Source organism: Gymnoscopelus braueri (assembly GCF_963280865.1).
Source record: "Gymnoscopelus braueri genome assembly, chromosome: 2".
Lineage (NCBI taxonomy): Eukaryota > Metazoa > Chordata > Actinopteri > Myctophiformes > Myctophidae > Gymnoscopelus > Gymnoscopelus braueri.
This window is the reverse complement of record NC_137604.1, coordinates 56791812-56818380: the sequence shown is the minus strand read 5'-3', so window position 1 is coordinate 56818380 and position 26569 is coordinate 56791812. Positions and strand designations below refer to the sequence as shown.

At 43.3% G+C, this 26569-nt stretch overlaps 1 protein-coding gene across 1 annotated transcript in view; it reads left to right on the top strand.

The window, feature by feature from the left end:
• The window catches only part of sdk1b (sidekick cell adhesion molecule 1b), a 399597-nt gene that overhangs the window by 238108 nt on the left and 134920 nt on the right, over positions 1 to 26569 (top strand). Inside the window, 4 exon segments of the mRNA XM_080416488.1 lie at positions 513 to 539; positions 7588 to 7690; positions 10134 to 10309; positions 24289 to 24372. Coding sequence (XP_080272614.1) covers positions 513 to 539; positions 7588 to 7690; positions 10134 to 10309; positions 24289 to 24372 — 390 coding nt within the window.

Here is a 26569-nt window from a genome sequence, read left to right as displayed (position 1 = left end):
TCTGTAGGACAGAGACTGAGTCCTCTGTAGGACAGAGACTGAGTCCTTTGTAGGCCAGTGAGAGACTGAGTCCTTTGTAGGCCAGTGAGGAGACTGAGGACTGAGTCCGGCCTTCTTCATCATCCTAATGAAGCACAGCCGCTGCTGTACTTCTCTCTCATCTCTTGTATATTTACCGTTACTGTTTTTCTCTCTCTTTACGTCTCTCTGATCCTTTGTGCTTTTTGTTGTATTTTATTTGTTTTAAATGTGTATTTTTGCTGCTTGGAATCTAAATGATATCTCTCTCTCTGTCTTACTTCCTTCTCTCTCTGTATCACTGTCTCTTTCTGTCCCTGTCTGTCTGTCTGTCTGTCTGTCTGTCTGTCTGTCTGTCTGTCTGTCTGTCTCTCTCTCTCTCTCTCTCTCTCTCTCTCTCTCTCTCTCTCTCACTCTCTCTCTCTCTCTCTCTCTCTCCTCTCTCTCTCTCTCTCTCTCTCTCCCCCACCTCACTGTGTTTGACTGATGGACAGTTGGCAAGAAAAACCGGGGATCAACAGGTAATACCCCCATTTTCATTTTACACTGCTCTCTCTCACATTCGCACTTCGCACGCACACACACACACACACACACACACACACACACACACACACACACAACACACACACACACACACACACACACACACACACACACACACACACACACACACATAGTTAACACATTTCCTTTCTCCCTATATCTGCACAAAAGTACATATTCATGACTCATATCCCAGAAAGCACTCCTCCACCACCAGAAAGAGCAGAGCAGAGTCAGCCTCCCTGGGTTCTTATGTACTCCTCTATGCGTTCCCTTGGTTTCTATGTGTTCCTGTGTGTTCTCTTGGTTCCTATATGCATTCCCGGCTTACTGTGCGTTCCTTGGGTTCCTATACTTTTCCATGGTTCCTGGTTCCCTTTGGTTCCTGCGCTTCCCCTGGGTTCCTATAGACGAATCCACAGACGCGCTGCCTGTAGCTGCCTGTAGGCGGCCATTGCTGCGGTGTCGCGTCCGCGGAGCGTTGACACCGCAGCAATGGCTGCGCCCAGGGCAGCGCTCCGTGGATTCGTGTATATGTTCCTTGGGTTCCTGTGCTTCTCCCATGGTTCCTATATGTTCCTTGGGTTCCTGTACTTCTCCATGGTTCCTATATGTTCCTTGGGCTCCTGTACTTCTCCATGGTTCTATAGGTTATTTGGGTTCCTGTACTACCCCTGGGTTTCCTGCTTTGCATTCCGTGGGTTTCTGCCCACTGGCTGCTAATATTAGCCACTGGGCAGAAACCCATAGAAGCTTGCCATAGCATATGGCATAGCATGCACGCGAGCTGCTCGCGCGCATGCTAGCCCCAAACCTAGTAGAGACCTAGGAACGCCTCTGTTCCCTTCCTCTTTCTCTACTTCCCTCTCTACTTCCCTTCCTCTTCCTCTCCCTCTCCTCTCTAATTCCCTTCCTCTTCCTCTCCCTCTCCTCTCTACTTCCCTTCCTCTTCCTCTCCCTCTCCTCTCTACTTCCCTTCCTCTTCCTCTTCCTCTCTACTTCATCTTCCTCTTCCTCTTCTCTCTACTTCCCTTCCTCTTCCTCTTCCTCTTCCTCTTCCTCTTCCTCTTCCTCTTCCTCTTCCTCTTCCTCTTCCTCTTCCTCTCCTCTCTACTTCCCTTCCTCTTCCTCTTCCTCTTCCTCTTCCTCTTCCTCTTCCTCTTTCTCTTCCTCTCCTCTCTACTTCCCTTCCTCTTCCTCTTCCTCTTCCTCTTCCTTTTCCCTCTTCCCTCTTCCTCTCCTCTCTACTTATCTTCCTTCTTCCTCTTCCTCTTCCTCTTCCTCTTCCTCTTCCTCTTCCTCTTCCTCTCCCTCTCCTTTTGTCAGAAACTCTCTCTCCGTGCATGTGTTTGTGTGTGTGTGTGTGTGTGTGTGTGTGTGTGTGTGTGTGTGTGTGTGTGTGTGTTGTGTGTGCAAGTTGTGTGCAAGTTGTGTCTTAACTTGTGGTTTTATACCGACACTCTAAGGAAAGTGTAGGTTGAGAAGATGACACTTAGCTGTCAGCATGCAGTATTTAATGAGCACTATGATTCACACACACACACACACACACACACACACACACACACACACACACACACACACACACACACAACACACACACACACACACACACACACAACACACACACTTACACAATTCTCAGGAGAGATCAGTAAATGATCAACCTCTCCACTCCACTTACTGTATGTAAAGTTAAGTGTACTGCAAAGTTTTAAAATGAAAAGGTCTTCACCCTCTCTCTCTCTCTCTCTCTCCTCTCTCTCTCCGTCTCTCGTAGAGACAAGTTGTAGAAGCATGCAAAAATAGAGCAGATCTACAAGGCATCAACCTACGTCAACAGCGATGCTATATAGCTTGCAGATCAGTTCTTTTTAGCACGCAGCCTGCGCACAGTTATGACGTAGCGCATGATCCGTATGCGACCGGCCACCCAGTGTTGCCAGATTTTGCGTGAAGAAAATAAGCAACCAGGTCTAGGAAAACAAGCTTAAAAGAAGCGACTAAATAGGCACATGAGCACTTTTAAACCTATATGGATTGGCTTTAATTTGGCTTTTAGAAATAAAATGTGAATATTTTTATGATTTTTGAAACATTCTAACACAAATCTGGTATGTGGATGCGGGGCTCCCTGGCACAAAACATTTTCAGATGGGGTTTAGGGACAAATAAATACATATTAATTTGGGGGACCATGACATAGAAATATTTGAGAACCACTGGTTTATTTAAAAAATAAAAGCAAGCCCAAATAGGCAACTACACTTTAGAAACAAGCCAAAAAAACGCAACCTGCAATTACCAATATTTACAAGCAACTTTACAGAAAAACAAGCCCACTGTCGCTTACAGTAAGCACTAAGCAGACCTGGCAACACTGCCGGCGCCGGGTAACACACAGAAAGAAGAACACACAACACACGAGTTGACACAACACAAACACAAACAGCATGGCGGCGGATGATGTTTACACTTTTCACGGCTGGAAATATCGACATTATTTTGAATATGTGGGTGTCAAAGATCCCAAGAATATTAATGTCCGTTGTAACTTTGCGTGGGCAGAAAAATACTTTCCACAGCAAAAAATACAACGTCTAACCTGTTGAAGCATATGGAAAAGATGCACAAGAATGTTACGCTGACCGAAACACCAGAGGATGAAACTGATGGCCCCTCAGAACCAAAACAACAGAAACTGGATTTCAGTTTAGATGCCACTAAATTAGCCACTAAAACAGAGAGACTACTGCTTTTTTTTATATTTTATTTGCATTTGAAAGTTTAAAAAGTCAGAGAGACTACTGCTTTATTTTATATTTTATTTGCATTTGAAAGTTTAAAAGGTCAGAGAGACTGCTGCTTTATTTTGTATTTATTTGTTTGACTTGTTTACAGTTTGCACTTTGGCTAATTATTTATTGACTGGTGTAAGATATGTTGAAGAGATTAGAAATGTTTACCTTAATTTTTTGTTATGTTTATACAATACAGTTTTTTGAGAGGCTGCAGCCAGTGTGTGCAGTTTAGATTGATGTTGTTCCTGTAAGGATAATTATTGTTCCAATTCCAAATATGGAATTTGCAGCAGCAACAAAAAGGCTAAAAACTGTACACGTCTTTTCTTTTGCGGGGGGGGGGGGGGGGGGGGGGGGGCGCGGGGAAAGTAATATAAGTAATATGTAATATATTACCCTTGATTCCAAGTAATAAGTAATATAATATTATTACTTTTCAAAGGAGTAATAAGTAATAAGTAACATATTACTCTCCTAAGTAATATAAACCAACACTGGTTGTGAAGCATATAGACGTTTGTGACAATTCTATTATTACATCCTGTGCTAACACCAAGGCCACCCACATATCTGTGCACGTGTGTGTGTGGCGATGGGGGGGGAGGATTTGTACGTTACCGACATGCAATCCATATGTTTCATTGTCTGTCAAGCACATTTTTTTCAAGTACCATGAAAAAAAATCGGGTGAATATGATGTCTTTACAGATGTTTCGACTAATGCACCAGATGTTGTCATTGATGAGGAAGGACAGATAGAACTTTACCTTCATTGATCCCGCGGGGCGATTTCAGTCGCCAAGAGGCAACACAGCAGCTAGAGTTACAGATTTACAGATACAGAGTAAGACAAAAAAGACCGTAGGATACAGTAATACAAAGGCAAGTAACAACGTATTCAAATAGCCTGCACTATGCAGAACAAGACACACAGTCACAGTGTCGTGCAGCTGACTACTGCGATGTCATCAGAGAACTTCTGTAGGTGACATGTCCTGTATAAGAATTGTGCCGCCGCGGCAATCCATTCCATAGTTGTGGACAGTTGAATGTGAAAAGTTGAATTGTTTTCGCCAAAAAGCAACAGAAAGCAGAGACAATTAATTTTTCTAAATCCTTTAACATTAGATCGGAAGGGGCTGGATTTGTTGTGATCACATTATTTCCGGGTCTACTGTTCTCCGGAAGTCCTAGGATCACTCATAGGTTGGCAAACAGCGCCCTCTAGCGTAAACCATTGAAAACACCACACTCAACTCGTCATGGGCAGTGTGGACCTCGGGCCAACTGATGAGTGTAGCTACTCTTCAGTGGCAGTCAATGAGTTATACAGCCATACAGCTTGGGTACAAATGCAAATTGCTTGTGTTTTTTATTTGGATGCCTCCGGTAATGTCCACAAAGTAGTTGTGAGAGGGCTGCAGATAGGCAGGAATGCCCTGCAAGCCAAGAGCTATGAGGCGTTGACTCAATTCTGTTCAAAGTCTGTGATAATTGCCTGTCAGTCAACATAATATGGAGGAGACAATGCTTGATCCTGTATTGATGAATTTATTTTGTTGAGTTTCCCCAACTTGTGCATCTGCTATTGTTTGTGTTCAAGAATGTCTTGGTAAATGTGAACACAAATAGAGATGTCAAGTTTGAAGTGCGTGCGTGCGTGCGTGCGTGCGTGCGTGCGTGCGTGCGTGCGTGCGTGCGTGCGTGCGTGCGTGCGTGTGCGTGCTCACCTCTCAGCCAATCTCAGCTCTCGAGGTCTCCACAGGGATTTGTCTGAAGGGCTTAACACATACCGATCACCTGTCATAGGGAGATCACGCACACGCACACACACACACACACACACACACACACACACACACACACACACACACACACACACACACACACACACACACACACGCACACACACACACACACAGCGGGGTCGGGAGTGATGGACAGATTTAATAAGAGAACAAGCTTTAATCTGAGAGAATCCATTCAAAGAGGGATAACACTGTAATCTGAGGATGGAATAGCCTTTCATCTTTCTCTCTCTCTCTCTATCAATCATTTTACCAGTGTGTGTGTGTGTGTGTGTGTGTGTGTGTGTGTGTGTGTGTGTGTGTGCGTGTGCGCGCGCGTGCTGTGTGTGTGTCAGCCGAGAATTTCCAAATTAAATCTGCCCGCGGCCGGACTTTGGAAATGCCTGCACTACAGTGTACACGTAGCTTTATGGTCTTAACCAGTGGTGTAAAGTAACTTCATACATTTACTCAAGTACTGTACTTAAGTGCAGTTTTGAGGTATTTTTACTTAACCAGTATCTCCAGTTTTCATTACTTTTACTTCTACACCACTGCATCTCAGAGGCAGATATTATACTTTTACTCCACTACAATTATATGACAACTTTGGTCGGTAGTTACTTTGTAGATTTGGATTATTATTACATTAGCCACTTCAGCCCTATATACGTTTGGGCCATTTGAAAATAGACGATCTACAAGCTCACAATGAGCTTGTAGATCTGCTATTTTCAAAAGATTTGTACACATTTGAAAAGGGACATTCTGCATAATGAGTACTTTCTACTTTTGGTACTTTAAGTACATTTTGATACCAGTACTTTTGTACTTTTACTCAAGTACATTTTAAAATTCCGGACTTTCCCATGTAACAGAGTATTTCTACATTGCAGTATTGTATACTTTTACTTAAGTAAAACAGTTGAGTACTTTTTCCACCACTGGTAGCTATATGGTCTTATCCCTGTGTCCTCTGGCAGAACTACCTTCCCACAGACCTGAGTGTTATCGTACTTACACCAACCATATCATGTAATTAAAGCTACAAAGTCTCACCACCTTGAATAATGTCTCCCGACTCCCTGTGCCTCATCAATTACGGATTGACCAAGAATTCCATGACAACACCCCCCAGCCCTGACCCCCTCTCTCTCTCTCTCTCTCTCTCTCTCTCTCTCTCTCTCTCTCTCTCTCTCTCTCGCTCTCTCTCTCGCTCTCTCTCTCCCACAGCGTGTGTCTCATTTGCCGAATAAAGAGTCCAATAGATTGAGATTAAACACACACACACACACGCACACACGCACACGCACACGCACACACACACACCGACTGCCAGCTTCTGTATTCATTCTTGTTCAAGTGGAAGGAGATGATGTAGAGATGGATGGATGGATAGATATTGGGTAAAACATGGGCCACGTTTCTGGGTAACCGTGAATTGGAGGCTTAACTTCAGAGGTAAAAGAGAGAGAAGGTGTGTGTGTGTGTGTGTGTGTGTGTGTGTGTGTGTGTGTGTGTGTGTGTGTGTGTGTGTGTGTGTGTGTGTGTGTGTGTGTGTGTGTGTGTGTGTGTGTGTGTGTGTGTGTGTGTGTGTGTGTGTGTGTGTGTGTGTGCCCCTGCGTGTGTGTTCCCCATTCTTCTTTTATCGCTTCATCTTCCTGACACTTTTTCATTAATGACTTACCTTTTTGCCACTCATTCCTTTTCTTCCCCCTGTGCACGTGCGCGTGTGCGTGTGTGCGTGTGTGTGTGTGTGTGTGTGTGACAGGCACGCACGCACACGCACGCATGTCGTACTTCATGACAGCAGGATATGATTATTTTTTCGTTCCTTTTCCTCTCAGATTAAAACAAAAGAATGAATAAAGAGAGAGAGTGGGAGTCAATTACCAGCATCTCCTCTTTCCTTCAAAGCAGAGATCAAAGCTTCTCCTCTCCTCTCCTCTCCTCTCCTCTCCTCTCCTCTCCTCTCCTCTCCTCTCCTCCTGCCTCCTCCATGCCAACCCCCAGCCCCTCCATCAGAGCTGGGTTTCTAATTTCCTCTCCTTGCTCAACTGAAGAATCTCCATACACAGTCCACATATCCACACACACACACACACACACACACACACACACACACACACACACACACACACACACACACACACACACACACACACACACACACACACACACACACACACACACACACACACACACACACACACACACACACACACACACACACACACACACGTAGTATCCTGAGCATATGTGGCCTTATGTTCAGATATAGACTTACATGCTGTATGACATGCATCAGCATGTGTTCTCAGGCCACATCACTTTAAGATCTGTGTTAGAGTAGTTTGTGCTGTAATGCTGATGTTTCACATTTATAATGCATTCCCCCCTCTCTCTTTTTCTCTTTCTCTCTCTTTCTCTCTCAGATCCTGACTCAGAGCTTATCCCTCCCTTGATTGTGATTGGACCGAAAAACATGTCAGTGGTGTTGGGGAACGAAGCTACACTGGAGTGCATTGCCAATGCTAGGTATCTCTCTCTCTCTCGCACGCACGCACGCGCACAAACACACACACAGTTCTTCCTAGACAGTGTTGATTTCTCCCAGTGCAATTAGAAGACAGGACATAAACTCATGGCTCAGCAACTCCTACTCTACTACTATTATCTCACACACACACACACACACACACACACACACACACCCTCAGGTACAAGAGTTAACTGAAAAAGAACTTAGATGGAATTCCAACCTAACACATCAATAGAAAAACTGAAAACTTGTCCACACACACACGCGCACACGCACACGCGCACGCGCACACGCACATGCACACGCGTGCACACACACACACACACACACACACACACACGCACACACACAGAGCTTGGCTCTCAGATCATATGTGTGCAAAGGGAATGATTGCTAGGTTATGTTTACATGTAACCCATCAGTGCTGTGCTTTTGAACTCCATCTCATGTTGGAATTGAAGAACTAGTCTGTAGATTGTATTTGTATTTTTTCCATGACTCCCACTGGGTTCAGACCAGATCCAACTTCTCTCTCACACACCATCTAACAAAAATGCAACATAGGAGAAACTACTACAGGTACACTACGGAACACTACTATTATCAGCTAATATTAGAACAGGATGCGTGTTTGGAGAGAGACTGAATGTTTTTTGTTGTCGTTTTAATCTCCACTCAAAACGGGCTTCTGTGACAGAAAATGTGAGTTGTCATGAACAAGCTGGACACTTACAATGACAAAGATACACAAATATGGTTCAAGGTTCTGTACTTTTACATCTTGTGTACAGGTACAGTACAAAATAGTAAAAACATGGCAGCAGTATAGGTAATACTAGTTAAATAAATAAAATGACCAAGGCTAATAATGAAGAAAGTAAGTCAACATATATATATAATATATATGCAGTGCACTTAACAGACGCTGCAACTAGTCTTCACTTTCTCACCATTGGCTAAAGACCAGCCAATGAGGGATCGCCAATGCCTTCCCATACTCTGAACCAAGCCCCCAAGCTGCCGGATTGCAAGACTTCCGCATTTAAAATGCTACTGCACGCGCTTCTATCGTCTGAAACCTTAGTGCGGACACAGACAGAGACAGACAGACAGATGCACTTGTTTTCTTTATATTGGTAGCCGAGCTGTAAATTACATTTCATGTCAGTCTTGTTTAAGATATGTGAAGTCTGACCCAAGCCAACACACAGAAACAGTTTGTGAGGTTTAAACGTAAAAGCGTTGTTTTATTCAGGGGAAGTTCCCCAAAGTCAATAAATAATATAGATCTTCCCAAACCGGGGCTTTCAAACAAACGTCAGCTAAACGTCCAGCTACTCTCCTATTTTGCCTAAAAATGGAGAGAGAAAAGCTACGATCAGTAATAAAACATTAGGAATGTGCGACAGGGGAGAACACAGTGGAGCATTCGCTTACCGCCCGATGGGAGAGTTCCTTCTCTGAGGAGAGTTCTGTCCTTATAAGAGCCAAACAATCTGATTAACAGATTCAGTGCGGCTGCCTTCAGCCCATCAGGCAACACATCAAACTGAGCGAGAATGGAATTAGGGACATACCTCCCATCGATGACGAGGCCAAGACAGTGGCGCTGTCCGAGGTGCGGAACTCTACCGTCACTGTGCTCACTGGCCCTATGTGAACTCTCACCTGATCGGGGGTATTGAGGCGAGACTCCGCAGATAATACGGCAGTTAGGGGAGAGGAACAGTGCCAAAAGGAGCGGGTGCTGTGCCCTCAGTTCTTTCCCCGACCTAGACCGTTGTCGCCGAGAATGTAAACACATTCGTGGAACATTTTGTGTTGTCATTATTATTGTAGCGTCTAGTCTAGCAGCCAGTGTAAACACATTATTGTGAGCAAGCACAATAATTCTGTTTTTGTTCTGCTACTTTTCCTCTGGTACAGGCAAACACGTGCGTGAGAGGACTACAAGCATGTGTTGTTGGGTCACGGTTTATTCACAGCGTCACTTTGTCACTTGTAAATCCAATTTTTTTAGCTTAATGTTTGGCTGCTTACTTAGTCAACCGGTGAGGATAGTTAGTTGCGTCGTGTTGTGTCTCTGCCGCCACGCACCAACACATAGAGTGGGCGATTATGACGACGTTTATCTCAACACATTTCTCAACATTGTTTGTTTTCCTTTCTGAAGCCCTTTCGCCATCAGCAGAAGCATATTCTACATGCAGGGTGACAGAGTGATGCACCTCTGTGCTGAGTGGGAACGACTGCTCTGATATACAAACTGTCATCATTCATTCCATGCCTCATTGACACGTCAACTGATGGATGTAATATGTTGTAATTGCCCTGTCACTCTGCCTCCTCTCCTAACCCATTCTCTCCTCTCCTCTCCTCTCCTCTCCTCTCCTCTCCTCTCCTCTCCTCTCCTCTCCTCTCCTCTCCTCTCGCCCTCAGACCGGTGGACAGGCTAGTGCTGTCGTGGAAACGTGATGGGCGTCGGCTGAGCAGCGGGCGTCGGCTCGTCATTCCCAGCCCCACCCAGTCGGACACAGGGGTGTATGTTTGCGAGGCGTCTCTTAGCAACAGCACTGCCAAGTCGGTGGAGGCCAGGGCTCACCTCAATGTTATGGGTAAGACACACACACACACACGCACATGCGCCCACGCACAAACACACATACACACACAATACTGCAAATGATTAACGGCAATTATCCTGATTAGCTTTGTCCTTGCCGTACGTAGTAAACGAAAGAAACACCGTCACGCACGCATAAAATCTATTCACCGAATTTATGTTTGCTCCCGAGAGTCACCAATCAATACGGTAAGACTCGAAGAAGAACGTGCACGTCACTATCCAGGGCCTGTTGTGGATGCGTGTGTGTGTAGGTGTGTGGGGGTGAGTCGATGGTGTGTGCGCGTACCGTATGTAAATAGAACACAGCATGCGCTCTGCCACAGAATGTGTGCTTGATGATGTGAAACTTCTTCGCTAGTTCATCAGTGGCTTTTGATCTGTGCTGATTGTCAGAGCGAGGGTGATCATAACACAGAGAGAGAGAAAGAGAGAGACATGGAGTTGCTCACATCCTACAGAGTATGCAGTGAATATTTATACATTCTACTCAGTGTTGCCATATCTGCTTGTTTTAAGCGACTTTTTGGGCTTGTGTTTCTGTAAAGTCGCTTGTAAATATTGGTGTTTTCTTGGGCTGGTTTCTAAAGTGTAGTTGCTTCCTGATGTTGTTTAACCCATGGTTATCAAACGTGTTAAGCATGGACCTCCCAAACCAATATTTTCAAATGTTCAAGTTTGGACACAGATCTTGTGGGGGGGTTCCCAGATGACAGTGAAGTGACAATTTAAGGACTTTTAAGACCTTTTTAATACCTCAAAAAAGAAAGAAAGAAAAGGGGGGAAAAAATCACATTACTGCATCAAATGTAATCAACAAACTATACTACAAAAACTGCTCAAACATTTGACAAATTGTTGAATATTATAAGAAAGAGGCAAATATTGCGTTGCGAGGCGTTGTGAGCTTGTAGATCTGTGGAACCGAGAGAAATCACATTTTCACTGATTAGTCAGGTTGCTTAGGACCAGATTTTAGGAAAATGTGGACACGTCTGACAAAAGCGCCGCATTTTTTCTACATGCTCTCCATCACCATAAGTTTCATTTTGGACGGGGAGCCACGTCATCAAGATGGCAGAAGGCGGCCATCTTGGATTTCAAAGATGGCCACCATGTAATATCTATAAGTGCCAATATCTCGGTTTCCAAGCCACTTAGAAGGTCAATCTTGGTGTCAAATAATATGTTCTTTGGGTCAAGGAATGCAATAAAGCTATTGGGAATATCAACAAGTGACTATATCTGCCATGATTTGGACATTAAGGTTCATTCTGGAAATATATTTGATACGAGCGGTGCGTCATAATCACCGTTGCTGAGCTTCGTGAGACGTTTCAAACCACATCGTGTTGTACCGCAAACTTAACTTAAACTGTCATTTACTTGACTAATTAGTAAATGATAAACACACAAAATGAAAAAGACATGGCGTGGCTTCCATGTGGATCTCTGAGGTCATGGTGATGATGTTATATCGATGACATCACTCTTGCCCAATTATGGAGGGGGCGGCATCCTGCTCACATCGGTGTTGCTAGGCATGCATGGCAACCGATTGTGTTGTGAGTGAGGTCAGACCAGAGCTTCATTCCACTGAGACCAGATGATAGTGTGTCCACATGTAGTGTTGTGAGAGAAAGGGATACATAACTTTGGTAGACAAAGAATACAAGGGAGATAGAGAGGGCACATTTTCCAGCCTCAACAGAACCTACAACTCTGTTCCCATCACAGTCCATGTACAGCAGCAGCGCCGACCAGGAACCGCCACTCCTGGGAGGAGTGTGGTCCCACCAATCCTCCAAGACTAGGCTCTCCTGTTCTGAGTGTACCTTCACGTCTCATCCGAGCCACGACGACCTCAACCGCCAAACGCTGAGGCATGGACAAATGGCAAATAGTCAGCTCTGTAACCAGCCGGAAACAAGGAGACGTAGACCCACCAAAATCTCAAAGTCATCAACGGTTTACCGAGATTTTAACTCAACCAGGAGATGTAGAGAAAAATCTGACGATTTACACAGGAAAGAAAACTCACATCTGTAAACAGTGTGACAAACGTTTCAGTAAGTCAGGTAATCTGAAGACACACCAGCGTATTCACACTGGAGAGAAACCTTTCCACTGTAAACAGTGTGGCAAGAGTTTCAATCAGATAAGTCACCTGCAGACACACCAGCTTATCCACACTGGAGAAAAGCCTTTCCACTGTAAACTATGTGACAAGAGTTTCAATTACTTAGGTCATCTGAAGACACACCTGCGTGTCCACACCGGAGAAAAGCCGTTCTACTGCAAACAGTGTGAAAGGAGTTTTAGTCAGATGCAAAATCTGAAGACACACCTACGTGTGCACACTGGAGAAAAGCCTTTCCAATGTAAACTGTGTGACAAGAGTTTCAGTAGGTTATCTAGTCTTAGGACACACCAGCGTCTCCACACGGGAGAAAAATCTTTCTACTGTAAACAGTGTGACAAAAGTTTCGGTAGGTTAGATAGTTATAAGACACACCGACATTTGTGAAACATGTATGATGATGATCCATAATGATCTCACAGAGCATTCTAATCCACGCTGTAGGCTACTATAACCAAATCAGGCTGCTACTGCATGCTTACAGAGAGAGAGGAGCAACGATCCAGTGGGATGTTAACCATAATGCTTATTTTATGCACGTACCGCATGCTGAAGACAGATATACAAGCCCACAACACTTGTGGATGTAATGCATTGTGAGCTTGTAGAGAGCTCACAGCAGTCAATAACCATCAATGTTTTTTTTTTCATTTCCCCTCCGAATTAACACATTGAATGCCAATCGCGTAGATCTACGCGAACGTATTTAAAGCCGCAGCGTGCCAGTCGCGTAGATCTACGCGAACCGCCGATTCGCGTTGAAAATTTTCTAGGTGCACTTTCGGATTTTTTTTTATCCATTTCCGGTTCCGGTTTGATGACCGGAAACAGAATTATTTGGGAGAAAAAAAAATTTAGTCAAATAAAAATGAGTATGCTGTTAAGTTAAAATTATAAGAAAATGAAACAGAATTTCAAAGACATCCACATTCCAATTTTCTAGCAGTCAACAAAACATAACATAGTTAAGAGTGACATTCAGTAAGTGCAACTTTAAGTGTAAGTAGGTAGGAGGTATCTAACTGATATAATTGATGACAATCTGAATGCAGCATTAGCTGCTACTATGATACCATGCTATGCTGCTAATACTTTAAATAGGATAACAACACGCTACAGTATCTCCTTGTCACTCATTCATGTTTAGTTCTGTGAGACAAAATATTCATGTGTGCTTGCACTCTCACAACCACATGCACTTTCTTTCACCTTATTATCATTTTGTGAAACATAAATAATTGTTTTTCTTTTTTACCTCACACATTGAAGAAGTTAATCCGTGCTTATGTGCTTGCCAATATTCTTCTCTAGGAGTATCATTTGATAAGCGCTGAAAACGACTCTTTCTGATCCCACACTGGTGGCTGGTATACAGCTTTTTTAAATTATATATTTTTTGTGGCTTTTATGCCTTTATTGACAGGATAGTAGGCTGACAAAGGCTGTCGGGATCGGGAATCGAACTCGAACTTGTGACGCGCTGTCAGGCTACTTTGGAGCCTAGGTGCCGCTACGCCAGCGGTCTGGGCCATACAGAATAATTTCTGTGCTAGAGACAGCAGTCCACCATGTGCTCTCTGTACCTTGTGACTTTCTCACTGGCCTTTCCCCCTTGAACATCTTAACTGCCACTCTCACTTGGAGGATTTCTCTGAACAGCTGGTGTAGTGTCAAAACATGACAGTGGTGCCAACTTTAACAGGTTCCATCACAATGACTAGATGTCTTCATCGTTGGATAATGTCATTCTCATTAGCGTTCACCTCCTCCCCTCTCCTGAGCTCCCTTTGACGTGAGCGTGGCAAAGGTTACCGCTCTTTTAACCCATTATATCTGGGAACACATCTGTAATTTTTTTTGATTTTTTTGGCTATTCAAAAGTAGCAGATATGCGATCTGCTATTTTTGAAAAATCATGAAAATGTGTGCAAATATTTTATTTTATTTCATTTTTTTAAGCGGACATTTGTAACTCAGTTCTTTGCTTCTGGGGGTCCCTGGAACTATATATTTGACAAATGTTCGCTTCAAAAAACATATATTCAAAGACTTGCACAAATGTTTAAGATTTTTCAAAAATATGAGCTTGTAGATCTTATGAATGGGTTAAGTCTTCTGGCAGGTCAAGAGAACTGTTCAATCTTGAGGAGACATCTTCAACGGCTGTTTCTCTCGTAGGATTTCAGCTTCCCTTTATGTTGCGCTACAGAAATCCAACCACCCTCTGCACCTCTTCCCAGCAGCTTTGCAAGAAGTGTTCACTTGAAAGGCTTTCTGTTTGGACCAGATGTATTGTGTGACTAAAGCCACCGAGGTGTGGGGTCATTTCTGCCTCCACGTCTCAGCTACAATCATGTTTCTGGCATTATCAGTTACCAAGGGCTGGTGCTTTATCAGCAATGTTCCAGTCAACACAGGCTTCTTTCAATAAAGCACATATTTCCCTGTGTGCAATTCTTTTGAATACTCTCAGACATGACTCCTTACAGTAGCTCTCTAGGCATCTTAGGCATTGTTAAGAACCACTTAAAAACACTTCTGTCTAGACATACATTCGCGGAATATTCTTGATTTTCTCTTCTTTGTAATATGTCTGCTGTTTTTGTTCGTTTGTTTGAGTTCTATTGTACAGTTTGTCCTTCTGTTATTTTTTATTGTTGTGTTTTTATTGTATGTAAAGCACTTTGTGAGTTTTTTCTGTGAGAAGTGCTATATAAATAACATTTACTTACTTACGTACTTTCTCTTAGCTCTCTGATGCACTGTGGTCATCACATGTGGGAATCAGTTGCACATGACGTCCAGGCATCGGTTATTATAGGCTCTGCTTTTGATAATTATCGTGTAACCTTTACTTTGATACAGTGGCGTAACGTAGTAACAGCGGTCTATTTAGAATGGGTCCCCAACACGCTGCTCCCCCCACACACGCCGTGACCATTATCTTCCACAAACAATGGCAAGCAATCTTACACAAATAGATTAATTAGTGTCCATCTTTATAATTAACGTTGTGTTTCATCTGCATGAGACGTGACCTCGCAGTCGCAGTGTGGACAGCTGTTGTGAAGAGTCTATACTATATAGGCATCCGTGTTTGATGTTGAAAATGCGTGTGCATTTATTGTTCATTTGTGGTTAACATTTTGTGGGCAATTAACGTGGCACCTTTACTCCAGAGCGCCGTTATTAAAGTTGAGTTTTGAACAGTCAAAACGAGTTAAAATACGCCAGAGACACTTTCAAACGAGAGGGCGATACACAATATCGCCCTCTCGTTTGAAAGTGCCTCTGGCGTATTTTCGACTGCAGTGCTGACGACTTAACAGCGATACCAACTCTCTCCTTTCGGTCGTCCCTTCACAATAAAGTGTCCCCCCTTTACCTCCCGATGCGTCACATTTTACACTGGTTATCATTAACAGAAAATAGTTGTACCTTAACAGTATATAGTGTATATGTGGGAGAGAGTAAGCGAACGAGAGCGAGAGAGCCCGTTTAACACCCCCCCACCCCCGGGCGCTGTTGCGACTGCATCCTCTGTAATCCCCTATAGCTACGCCAGTGCTTTGATATACAACTTCTATTATGCTGTCTGATATGTATCTTGGATCTCGGCTCTAATGTATTTATCATGTCACGAAATCCATCACTCTCAATGTCTCTCTCTCTCTCTCTCTCTCTCTCTCTCTCTCTCTCTCTCTCTCTCCCACAGTGTCTTTACAGTATATCACATTCTGACTTTCCTTTGTTCCTGCACACTGTGTACAACTAAGCTGCAAGGAAAACATGCAAAAAAAGACAAATGTGTGAGTCTGATGAGAGAGCTATGCGTTGTATCTGTGTGGCAATGAGGTTTTTTGTGTGTGAGTGTGTGTGTGTGTGTGGGGGGGGGGGACTTTGATCAAAGTTAGGCACCCTTGTGTATTATGCACAAAACCCGCAGGACGCACAAGCAGCTGCTTCTCTTCCGCTTCATGTTAACCCATTAAGACCTGGAAAAGCATCAGCGTCATCTTAAATTTTAACCACTTTAACCATTATTTGATACTTTAGCTATTAACTCACTGAGTGCCAGAATTATTTCTGGCTATTTCTGGCCAGTGCGATTTTTTTAAATTAAAGTTAAAAAAAAAGTGCTTAGGAAGCGAGATACAGCCTTTTTCAGTTATAAGTTAAACAAGGAATGGATGGAGCTGCAAATCTTCAGATAATGATATCTTGGGTTCTGAAAAAAAAAAAAAAACACGTGAAACACGTGATTGGCACGTTGCACCATAGCGGTGAAACACGTGAATGGCACTCAATGAGTAAAAAAATAGCAGATATACAAGCTCATAGCGTGGAACCGAGTGCCACGCTATGAGCTTGTAGATCTGCTATTTTAGAAACATTTTGAAATGTTGTGCAATTCTTTGAATACCTTTATTTTTTAAAGCGAACATTTGTAACTCAAATCTTTGCTTCTGGGGATTCTACAAATGTGCAAAAACTAAACTAAACAAAAATGCTTGTCCACACGTATGTCCCGGTTTGGTGCGTGTGCGGATGTTTTTTTTGGTGGCTTCGGTGTGTTACATGTCATTATCTACTGGCTGAGAGAGAGGGATTCATTGGCGTAATGTCATACATCTGTGTGCGTTTACGTGTGTGTGTGTGTGTGTGTGTGTGTGTGTGTGTGTGTGTGTGTGTGTGTGTGTGTGTGTGTGTGTGTGTGTGTGTGTGTGTGTGTGTGTGTGTGTGTGTGTGTGTGTGTGTGTGCGTACACACAAAAGTTAAGTTTAATCTCCCGAGATGACTAGAACAACATTTCACAACAACAGGGAGGTTTTGTGTCGCTGTGTAGCACGCACACACACACACACACACACACACACACACACACACACACACACACACACACACACACACACACACACACACACACACACACACACACACACACAAGCTTAGTCAGTCTTAACTCCTGGTGCAGTAACGGCACAGATATTTCCTATTATTGTGATTAAGATCCGCCTGGGTGAATTCACAATACAAGCAAACTGATTGCAATCAAGTGATATGGTAGCCTACCACAAAAAAACTAAAATTGTTTTTGTGCTCAAAGGGCAGATAAACAACTTTTTTCAAGAACTTGATCATCTTCGTTAATCCTATTAATAAAAAAATAAAACAAAAAGTTGCTGCTGTATGTGTCTCCAAAGAAAGACAAGAGGAGAGGAGAGAGAGAGGGAGAGAAAAGGAGAAGAAAAGAGATGACATTATTTCCGTACGTAGCCTGCCTATTTTAATGCTGATATGGTGTTAAAATACCTCTCGTCATGTAAGGACATGGCAGGCTAAATAAAATGTTTTGGCTAAATGTATGGCTAAATATAACTATGTTTTATTCAACCTGTCAAAGAAAAGAAGATCGCTCTGTGCACAGATTAGAGGAGGTATACTGCCACTTTATATTGAAACAGATCGCTATGTTGGGTTGGATGTAGAAGATCGAATCTGCCAAATGTGTGATCTAAATCTAAATGAAATAGAAAATAAGTATCATTTTGTTTTGTATTGTCCTTTTTATTGGAGGGTCCGAGAAGAGTTGTTTAAGAATATTAACTATGCTGATATGTTGGATATCAATGACTCACAACTTTTAACTGTTTATTTGAAAAAATATGTATTTAAACTGGCAAAGTACTTGGAGAAAGCCTGGGACAAAAAGTGTTTTACAGCCAGTAGGGGATATGTATGTACCTTATGTTATGTTTTGTTTTGGTTTGTTCGGTCGGTATCTGTTGTATACGATCAGCAATACTTACTTACTCAATATTTTGATACAGTGGCGCAACATAGTAACAGCGGTCTATTTAGAACACGTCCCCAACACGCTGCCCCCCCGCACGCCGTGACCATTATCTTCCACACACAATGGCAAGCCATCTTACACAAATAGATTAATTAGTGTCCATCTTTATAATTAACGTTGTGTTTCATCTGCATGAGACGTGACCTCACAGTGGCAGTGTGGACAGCATTGTGAAGAGTCTATAGGCATCCGATCCGTGTTGGATGTTTAATCTTCAAATGCGTGTGCATTTTATTGTTAATTTGTGGTTAACATTTTGTGGACAACTTGCCAGCTTTACTCCATCTTGCTTGTGTATCGCCCTCTCATAAAAGTGTCTGTGGCGTATTTCATCTGCATGCGACGTATGCCAGTAAACAGTGTATAATTATTTTGATTTTGAATATTGTACACAGTAACTGTCTGACAAGGTGTCATATAATCCTATGAGGGATGGGCCACGAGGTGGCATGACACTTACATAAAATAATTCATTCATTCATTGTAAGGATGTAGTGAATCCATAGCCTCCTGGCATTCTTTATCTGCTCCTGCTCATCATCAATATCCAAATGGGGCTCTGAGGAGGCACAGAGCGTGCCTCTGTCATGCTTTATTATGCAGTAAAAAAATAAGAACCTACTGTAACTGAGAATGAGCATGTGAATTAAGTTGATATATCAAGATACAAGATATCACAGATTTGGACTTGAGGGGACTATAGAGCGTGCCAAAAATCCTGAAGGGGGCGTCAACAAGTGTCTTTTGGTAGCGGCGGACATCTTTGAGGGGTAAAAACCAGGTTGACTTAACATTGCCCAATGCCACGCCCAATGCCACGCCCCCCCGTGGTGACGACATGTTGGCACGCTCTATAGGCTACAGTGAGTCAGAGTCCTGCAACAGGCGGGATACCCGCGGATACCCGACGGGTACCCGCGGGTGAAAACGCAGGTGAAAACGCAGGTAAACTTTTTTAAGTTCACAGGTACGGGGACGGGCGGTACTGAACTAAACGCGGGTGGGTAACATTTTATTGTCATTATTTAAAATTGACATTTTACTCAAGGGTAAACGGGCGGACAATGGGCCCACTATTTGACGGGCGGGGCGGGGCTGGTTTGTATTTTGAAATAATCACGAGTGACGGGTCGGTCTACGGATCTGATTATTGACGGGCGGGGCGGGCGCGGGTTGTCAAAATTTGACCCGTGCAGGACTCTGCAGTAAGTATGACTGCTGCAGAGCAGGGCCACACACAGGGACGTGCTGGCCACTGGGAAATTTGGGAAAATTCCAGAACGGCCGCACCATTTACGGGCCGCCAAACGGCCGGTGGGCCACCCAAAAAAAAAATTATTGAAAAAAAAAATGAAAATCCCAGAGCTGAATTTTGGTCCCAGCACGCCCCTGGCCACACACTGCATTTGGTCCACCTCTCCATTCCAGTTGATGTTTGGGTGTGCAGAGAGAGCTTTTGTGTCTCCTGACACCGTTACATCATATCATTAATTCTGCTCCCATTAGCCAGATTCCATTCCCCAAAGCTCGGTCACTCGCTCACTCTCCTCGCTTCCTCCACTCGCGCCTAAGCCCCGCCCCTGCGAGGAGCCGAGGATTATTTGCGAGGACGGAGTGGTCGAGTGGTTGCCGTCAAAGGATCGGACTGCACTGGGTCAGTCATTTCAAAGCGACGGCAAATTCCGCGATCACTTATGACGTCTCGAACAGCTGGACCAGAGCCGTGGATGAAAATATACATGCATAGAATAATATGCAGGTATAGAATAATACAGAATATAAGAATAGACAATTCATCAATGTGGATGGCCACATTGTTATCTTTACAGTTAACATTTTGTGCAAAGCCATTTATTCCTGAAATAGTGAACGAAGCGCCAGGATGAGCAAACTTACATTTATGAATTAAATCCTGACCCGTCCCTCTTTTTACTTACAGTCCCCAGACCCCCCACCCCCCGCAGCAGTCCCGCACGGCACTGCTGCTTATAACAGCCACCGTATATTACAGAGTATGTCTGACTCTGAATTACATCATTCATGCAGGGTAGCCATACGTCCTCTTTTCCCCGGACATGTCCTCTTTTGGGGGGCTGTCTGGGTTTTTTTTTATAAAATCCTTCAAATGTCCGGGGTTTTGAGAGTTTGGGTGATATCCCTCCCACTTCTGGGACGAAGAAAAAAGAAAAAAACAGACGATTTTGTGATTTTGCTTGATATTGTTTGATAGCGAAATAAATCATGACTGATAGACATGAAAGAAGACCCTTCACAGCTAATAGAGAATTTTAAATTTTAAGAATCGGTTCATAATTGAATGAATACGGCTATAATTAAAGCGTAAAGTGTCCTCTTCTATATTCAGTCTATATATAAATACAATACATTATTTTAAACATAATCTTTGTCACAGTAATTTATAGTAGTCCATGCACTGCATTGAGGCATGATGCAAGGAGAGAAATGAACTATCAGCTTTAGACAGAATAAGTGTGCACAATATACAATGTATATAATTGTATTATGCTTTATATCATACAACGCAATAAAGCCAGTTGTGTACTGTGTGTGTGTGTGTGTGTGTGTGTGTGTGTGTGTGTGTGTGTGTGTGTGTGTGTGTGTGTGTGTGTGTGTGTGTGTGTGTGTGTGTGTGTGTGTGTGTGTGTGTGTGTGTGTGTGTGTGTGTGTGTGTGTGTGAGATGCGCAACGAGTGATCGGCGGGGGCGAAGGGGGGGGGACAGCCGGTGTTTCGGCATGGTTTCGGGTGTTTCAAGCATTGTTTGTGTGGCCACATGTGGAGGAGGACCATGTATACGTCACGGGAGAAGGGAAAAAACAAAAAAAACGTGTACACGTGATGCGGAAGTCTGCCGCAGAGGAGCTGTGGAGAGTGGTCGAGCCTACACTTGATGTACACTCGCTAAATGCGGAAGTAGAGAGCCTCCTCGGCTCCTCCACTCGACTCCACTCGCCTCCTCCAAGAAGCAACTGAATAATTGGACCCTGAGCACATCCGGTTTGGAGTCGAAGTGACCGAGTGGGAGTGAGCGAGTGGCCGAGATTTTCGGGAATGGAATCTGGCTATAGTCTGTGTCTCCTCCAACTTGCTGAATCTGTCATTTAATTAACAGTGCGCTCTAATGAGGGCACAGGTGCTTCTTATAAAGGTAATGGGAGCCGACACTCTAATTGGTTTAACACTCGGTTGACCGAGGAGGTCTGAATGTAACGCCTGAAACACGCCCATGCATGACTAATTCAGAGTCTTATTACAATTCCTTAACGCTGACCTTTAGTTCCCAGATAAGCGCCATCTACAGTAATAAGTAAAAAAGTTGGTGTCAATTTACACCCCACGTTTTAGATACGCGCCTAGATCAGTGGTTCTCAACCAGTGGTCCAGGGACCACCTGTGGTCCTTGAGTTGAGGTTCCAGGTGGTCCCCAGCTAAATGATGGAGAGTTGGTAACCAAATGGACCCTTATAGATCTTTGACTCTTGAGAGCGTAAAATGAAACCAAATTTGGTTTCATTTTACGCTCTCAAGAGTTCATTTATTGTTAAACATCTGCATTACTTAATTAAATAATTGTTATTTTGATCAACGTTTGCTTGTTATCTCTCCTATGATACCAACATCAATACATAATTGTGGGCAAAATCTTATCCAACGGTAACAAAATATTCGAAGTCTAAATCTCATCAAATGGTGGTTCCGTGGCTCAAATGCAGAATAAATAATGGAGCTTGATATGAAAATGGTTGAAAACCACTGGCTTAGATCGTCTAAATAGGGCCCATAATCTTCTGTTAGATATAATCTTCTGTTTGTTGATTTGTACATTGTGATTGACTTGTGAACAGTGATTTTACATCAGATGCATGTGTATAGCAAAAGGTGACATGATTGTATTAAATAAATGTGATTTGGTTTTGTTCTCTCTCAGCTGAAGCTTATTTGTTGTTTTTGTCAGTGTGGCGCTGTGCGGAATGAAAGCTCAGACGTCTTTACAAGTCAGAAAACACTTGCTGACTTCACTTTCTTTCACATTATATTATGCTGATTTGCTGAGACGTTAGTGGTACAGCGTACAGACATGCACAGAGCAGAGTTCTGTCTGGAAACTCAGTGCGGTTCTTGGCGGCCGACCATTGGGCCGCCTCAGCTCCACGTTTGTCATGACACTATTAGACTATTACTCTGGCAGTTAAAGAGTTAAACTGGAAGTTTGCACTGCTCATACACTGCTTGCTTTTGCTGCTGCTCATGCTGATGCTGCCGCTCTCACCACTGCTGTCTTGCCAAATAATTGCTGCTCACCCTCCACCACCCCAGCTACCACCTGTCGTTTTGGATCTGCTGTTTATGTACGGGGGATTCTGAGTCCCTATGGTTGGGAGATGCGCTTTATCAGAGTACCTAAAAGCAGATCCAATTCATTGCCAAACTAATAATCATTTGTTCATTTTATATTCAATAAAAATATATATTGTGTTGTCCTGACTGAAGTATTATTTTGATCTTCTGCATGTGGGGGTTATTTTATTGTATTCCACTTCCACTCCGTGTCTATTATTATTATTATTATTCTATTATTATTTATTTATTTATTATTTTATTATTATTAATATTTTTTTCCCTTTGAACCATTACATTTAGTTTCTTGGCTTAGCCCACACATCTTCGTCTCATTATCTTGTTTTGCTCCTTTCTCTCTGTTTTTTGTTTTGAAGGGATTTATTTTTATTTTTTGGGCTTTCTTTTTAAAGCCCACCTACACATAATAATTTGTTTTTCATCTTTTTCTGTTTTTTACCCGTCTGAGCACTTCTGTTAAGTCATGTTGAGTTTGATCTTAAAGCTACAAATCCGGGACTTATACAATTTTAACGAATATCTTTTGGTAGAGTACTGTATGTTAATACTTTATATAACTAACATGGTCTGCAGTGGTTGGAGGTGGTGTCCCTACTTTTCCATTGAGAAATTGAGACCCTGGTGTCAGTAGGACAAAGTAATTTGAAGCAGATGTCTGACCGCCATCTTTGTTGAAGTTTAGACATCGGAGACATCGGGGTGAGGGAGAAACCCACATAAATCTTATGGATTGTAACTTTACCCAGACTAAACTATTCACCAGTCAGGACAACATCCGTACTGGATGCCCGAACCAACTAAGCTGGCTCCTTTCCAAGTCAAGGAGCAGCGGTTTTACTCCGAGTCTCTCACGGATGACTGAACTTCTCACCCTATCTCTAAGGGAGAGGCCGGCCACCCGTCTGAGAAAACTCATTTCGGCCGCTTGTATCCGCGATCTTATTCTTTCGGTCATGGCCCACATTTCATGACCATAGGTGAGAGTAGGAGCGAAGATTGCTCGGTATATCGAGAGCTTTGCCTTCTGGCAAAGATCGTCACAATCGTATGTATTATCATTATCACATGCAGCTGTGTGCATAGCGTGATGCTGGGTAAAAAAAAATAGCAGCAGACTTAGTGGCCGTTGTGCTGCTAATATGTGAAGTCATAATGTCAGACAATGGAGAAACCCAGAGGGAAAAGACAGTGGTTGTCAGGGGAACAGGTTGTCCTGTCCTTGGTTGTTATTAGTGGTTTCTGTGGGAGAGATTTCAGAAGCCACATGGGAGTAAATGCTGCTTCGGTGCGATGCTGGATCCTCCAGGGAATGCAGCTACATGGTTGGTGGTGCAGATCTTCCTGTCTGTCCTCCAATATATATTAACCCATTATGACCTGAGGCTGATTCTACAAATGCCATGTAAACCAGTAGTTCTTAAAGTTTTTTGTGCCGTGGACCCCCATCTGAAAAAAATGTTCATGCCAGGGACCCCCCCAGAAGAGAAGAGATCAAGATTTTAAAAAATATGTTAAAAAATAGCAGATGTACCACTGTTCTAAACCAAAGTTTTTCTGAAAAACCTTTCCCCTAACATGGATGTCTTCTCTCTGCAGAGCCCCCATCCTTCTCCTCCAAGCCCAAGAGGAAGACGCTCGCTGACATGGACAAGAACGTAGACATCCCCTGCCTGGCTACAGGTAAGCTCTCTCTCTCTCTCTCTCTGTGTGTGTGTGTGTGTGTGTGTGTGTGTGTGTGTGTGTGTGTGTGTGTGTGTGTGTGTGTGTGTGTGTGTGTGTGTGTGTGTGTGTGTGTGTGTGTGTGTGCGTGTACGTACTAGAGGACACACCAACTCTCTCATGGAGAGCATTTAAGTGTCTTGCTCAAGGACAGTTGGACATGCAGCCTAGAGGGGGACCATGACACACATACTGTAAGTATAGCTCAGGGGTTGACACTAACGGTTGCCCGACTGCCCCCTGTGGCAAGTAAATAAAACGTTCAGGCAAGTGGAGTTTGCTTTCAGGTTGCCCGGCGGGCAAAGTGCGTTGTGGGGAAGCATCGTCACAAGATATCTGTCTATAAACACTTGAACGTGGCCAGAGCGCTCTCTCTCTCTCCCTCTCTCCCACACACACACACAAACCTATTTTTATTTTATAATTAACTTTTTGGGCAAGTGGGCAGTGCGTGTGGCCGTGCTTGGCAGCATGAAATGTTTTTATACACTGAACAGTATATGATTTAAACAGTTTTCAGTCCAATGGTCACAGTGTTCTTGTTTCCCATTGTGCTGTGTGCTTTTGTTTCCCATTGTTTAATTGCATACATTTGTTTACTAGAATAAGTAGTAGTCTACTAAAGTATATGTTCTGTTCCAGAGCCATCAAGGTGACTCCATCCACCACTTAATCACACACACACACGCACACGCACACGCACACACACAAACGTGCGTGTGCACACCCAGCACCGAACGCATGCACACATACACCTCTCTCTCTCTTTTTGAGAGAGAGAGAGACTGAATAGATTGTTTTCAATTCATTGTGCTTTATTGACATGCCAACGTTTATTGGCAGGTGGCATCGGGGGTGGCACTGGGGTGGAAGTTCCTGCATGCCCACCACCGTGGAGACTGAGGGTTTGAATCCTCCATTGTGCATCCGGCTTGGCCGATCGCTCCAATGAACACAATTGGCGTGGTGTTCGTGCGGGTTGGAAGCCGGGGGCGGGGAGGGTGATCTGTTGAGCAGGGATCCAAACTGGGAATATAGTGTTCAAGAGAGAGGGGAAATTACGTCTAAAAGGCATACAAAAATCCAGGTCAGGGCACTCAAGGTGGATTTTTTTGGTAAAAGGCCTTTGTTGTATTTGGGCTAGAGACATTAAAGGGATAGTTCACCCCGAAAATAACTTTTTTCCTATCGATTAGTCACCCCATGGAGACTTGAATTCATGGATGTTTTTTTGTTTTTTTGTTGCATTCATAAGGCAATAATTTGATGATCGGCAGTGGTTCCGGTAGGAGACACAAAGAGTCTCCTTTGTGTCTCCTACCGGAACCGCTGCCTACCGGTCCGCTGGTCATCAAATTATTGGCTTAAGAATGCGACAAAAACAAAGCAATATCCATGAATTCAAGTCTTCATGGGTAGACTACACGATAGAAAAAAGTAATTTTTGGGGTGAACTATCCCTTTAAAATACACCAAAGCGTGTCAGCTTGCGCCTTCTTCAGGGTGTAATGAAACAAAGAGACACAGAGTAGGCCTAATTATATGTGTAGTCTGTCCTACGCAAGTGTGTCCCAGTGAGGACCTGCAGTCTTTCCTCTGGCACCCTGGGGGGCATCATACAGATATCATTCTAAACATGACAAGAAAACTAAACACAATCATGGTCTAACCCACAGTCTGATAAAACATTTTTTTCCATACTCCTGATGGGAACATATAGTGTGTATCTCCTCTGCATACGTTACACCCTCTCAGTGAACCTCCTCAGCGGCTGTGGCGTGTACCACAGTTAGTAGGAGTCAGCAGTATAACTGGGGCTACATGGGGGGCAATAGCAAAACAGCTAGAATTCATTTAGACACTTCAGCTCAGGAATAACCAATACCATGTATTAACCATTACATATATTGCATATATATATATATAACATCACAGCAATATTAACCATTTACTGCAATGATATTGCATTCAGATTTGGAAATGTATGTTTTTATTGAAAAGTGATCATGAGGATATCTTTTAAAAGTATTCCTGGCTAATAAGCCTTATAAGCCTTATTACATTATAATTGCCCTCTGTAACTAAAATGTCAAATTAAAAACACCTTAAATATTTTTTTAATTTTAGAAATAGTTCATGTTTTATTCAAGCGGGACAA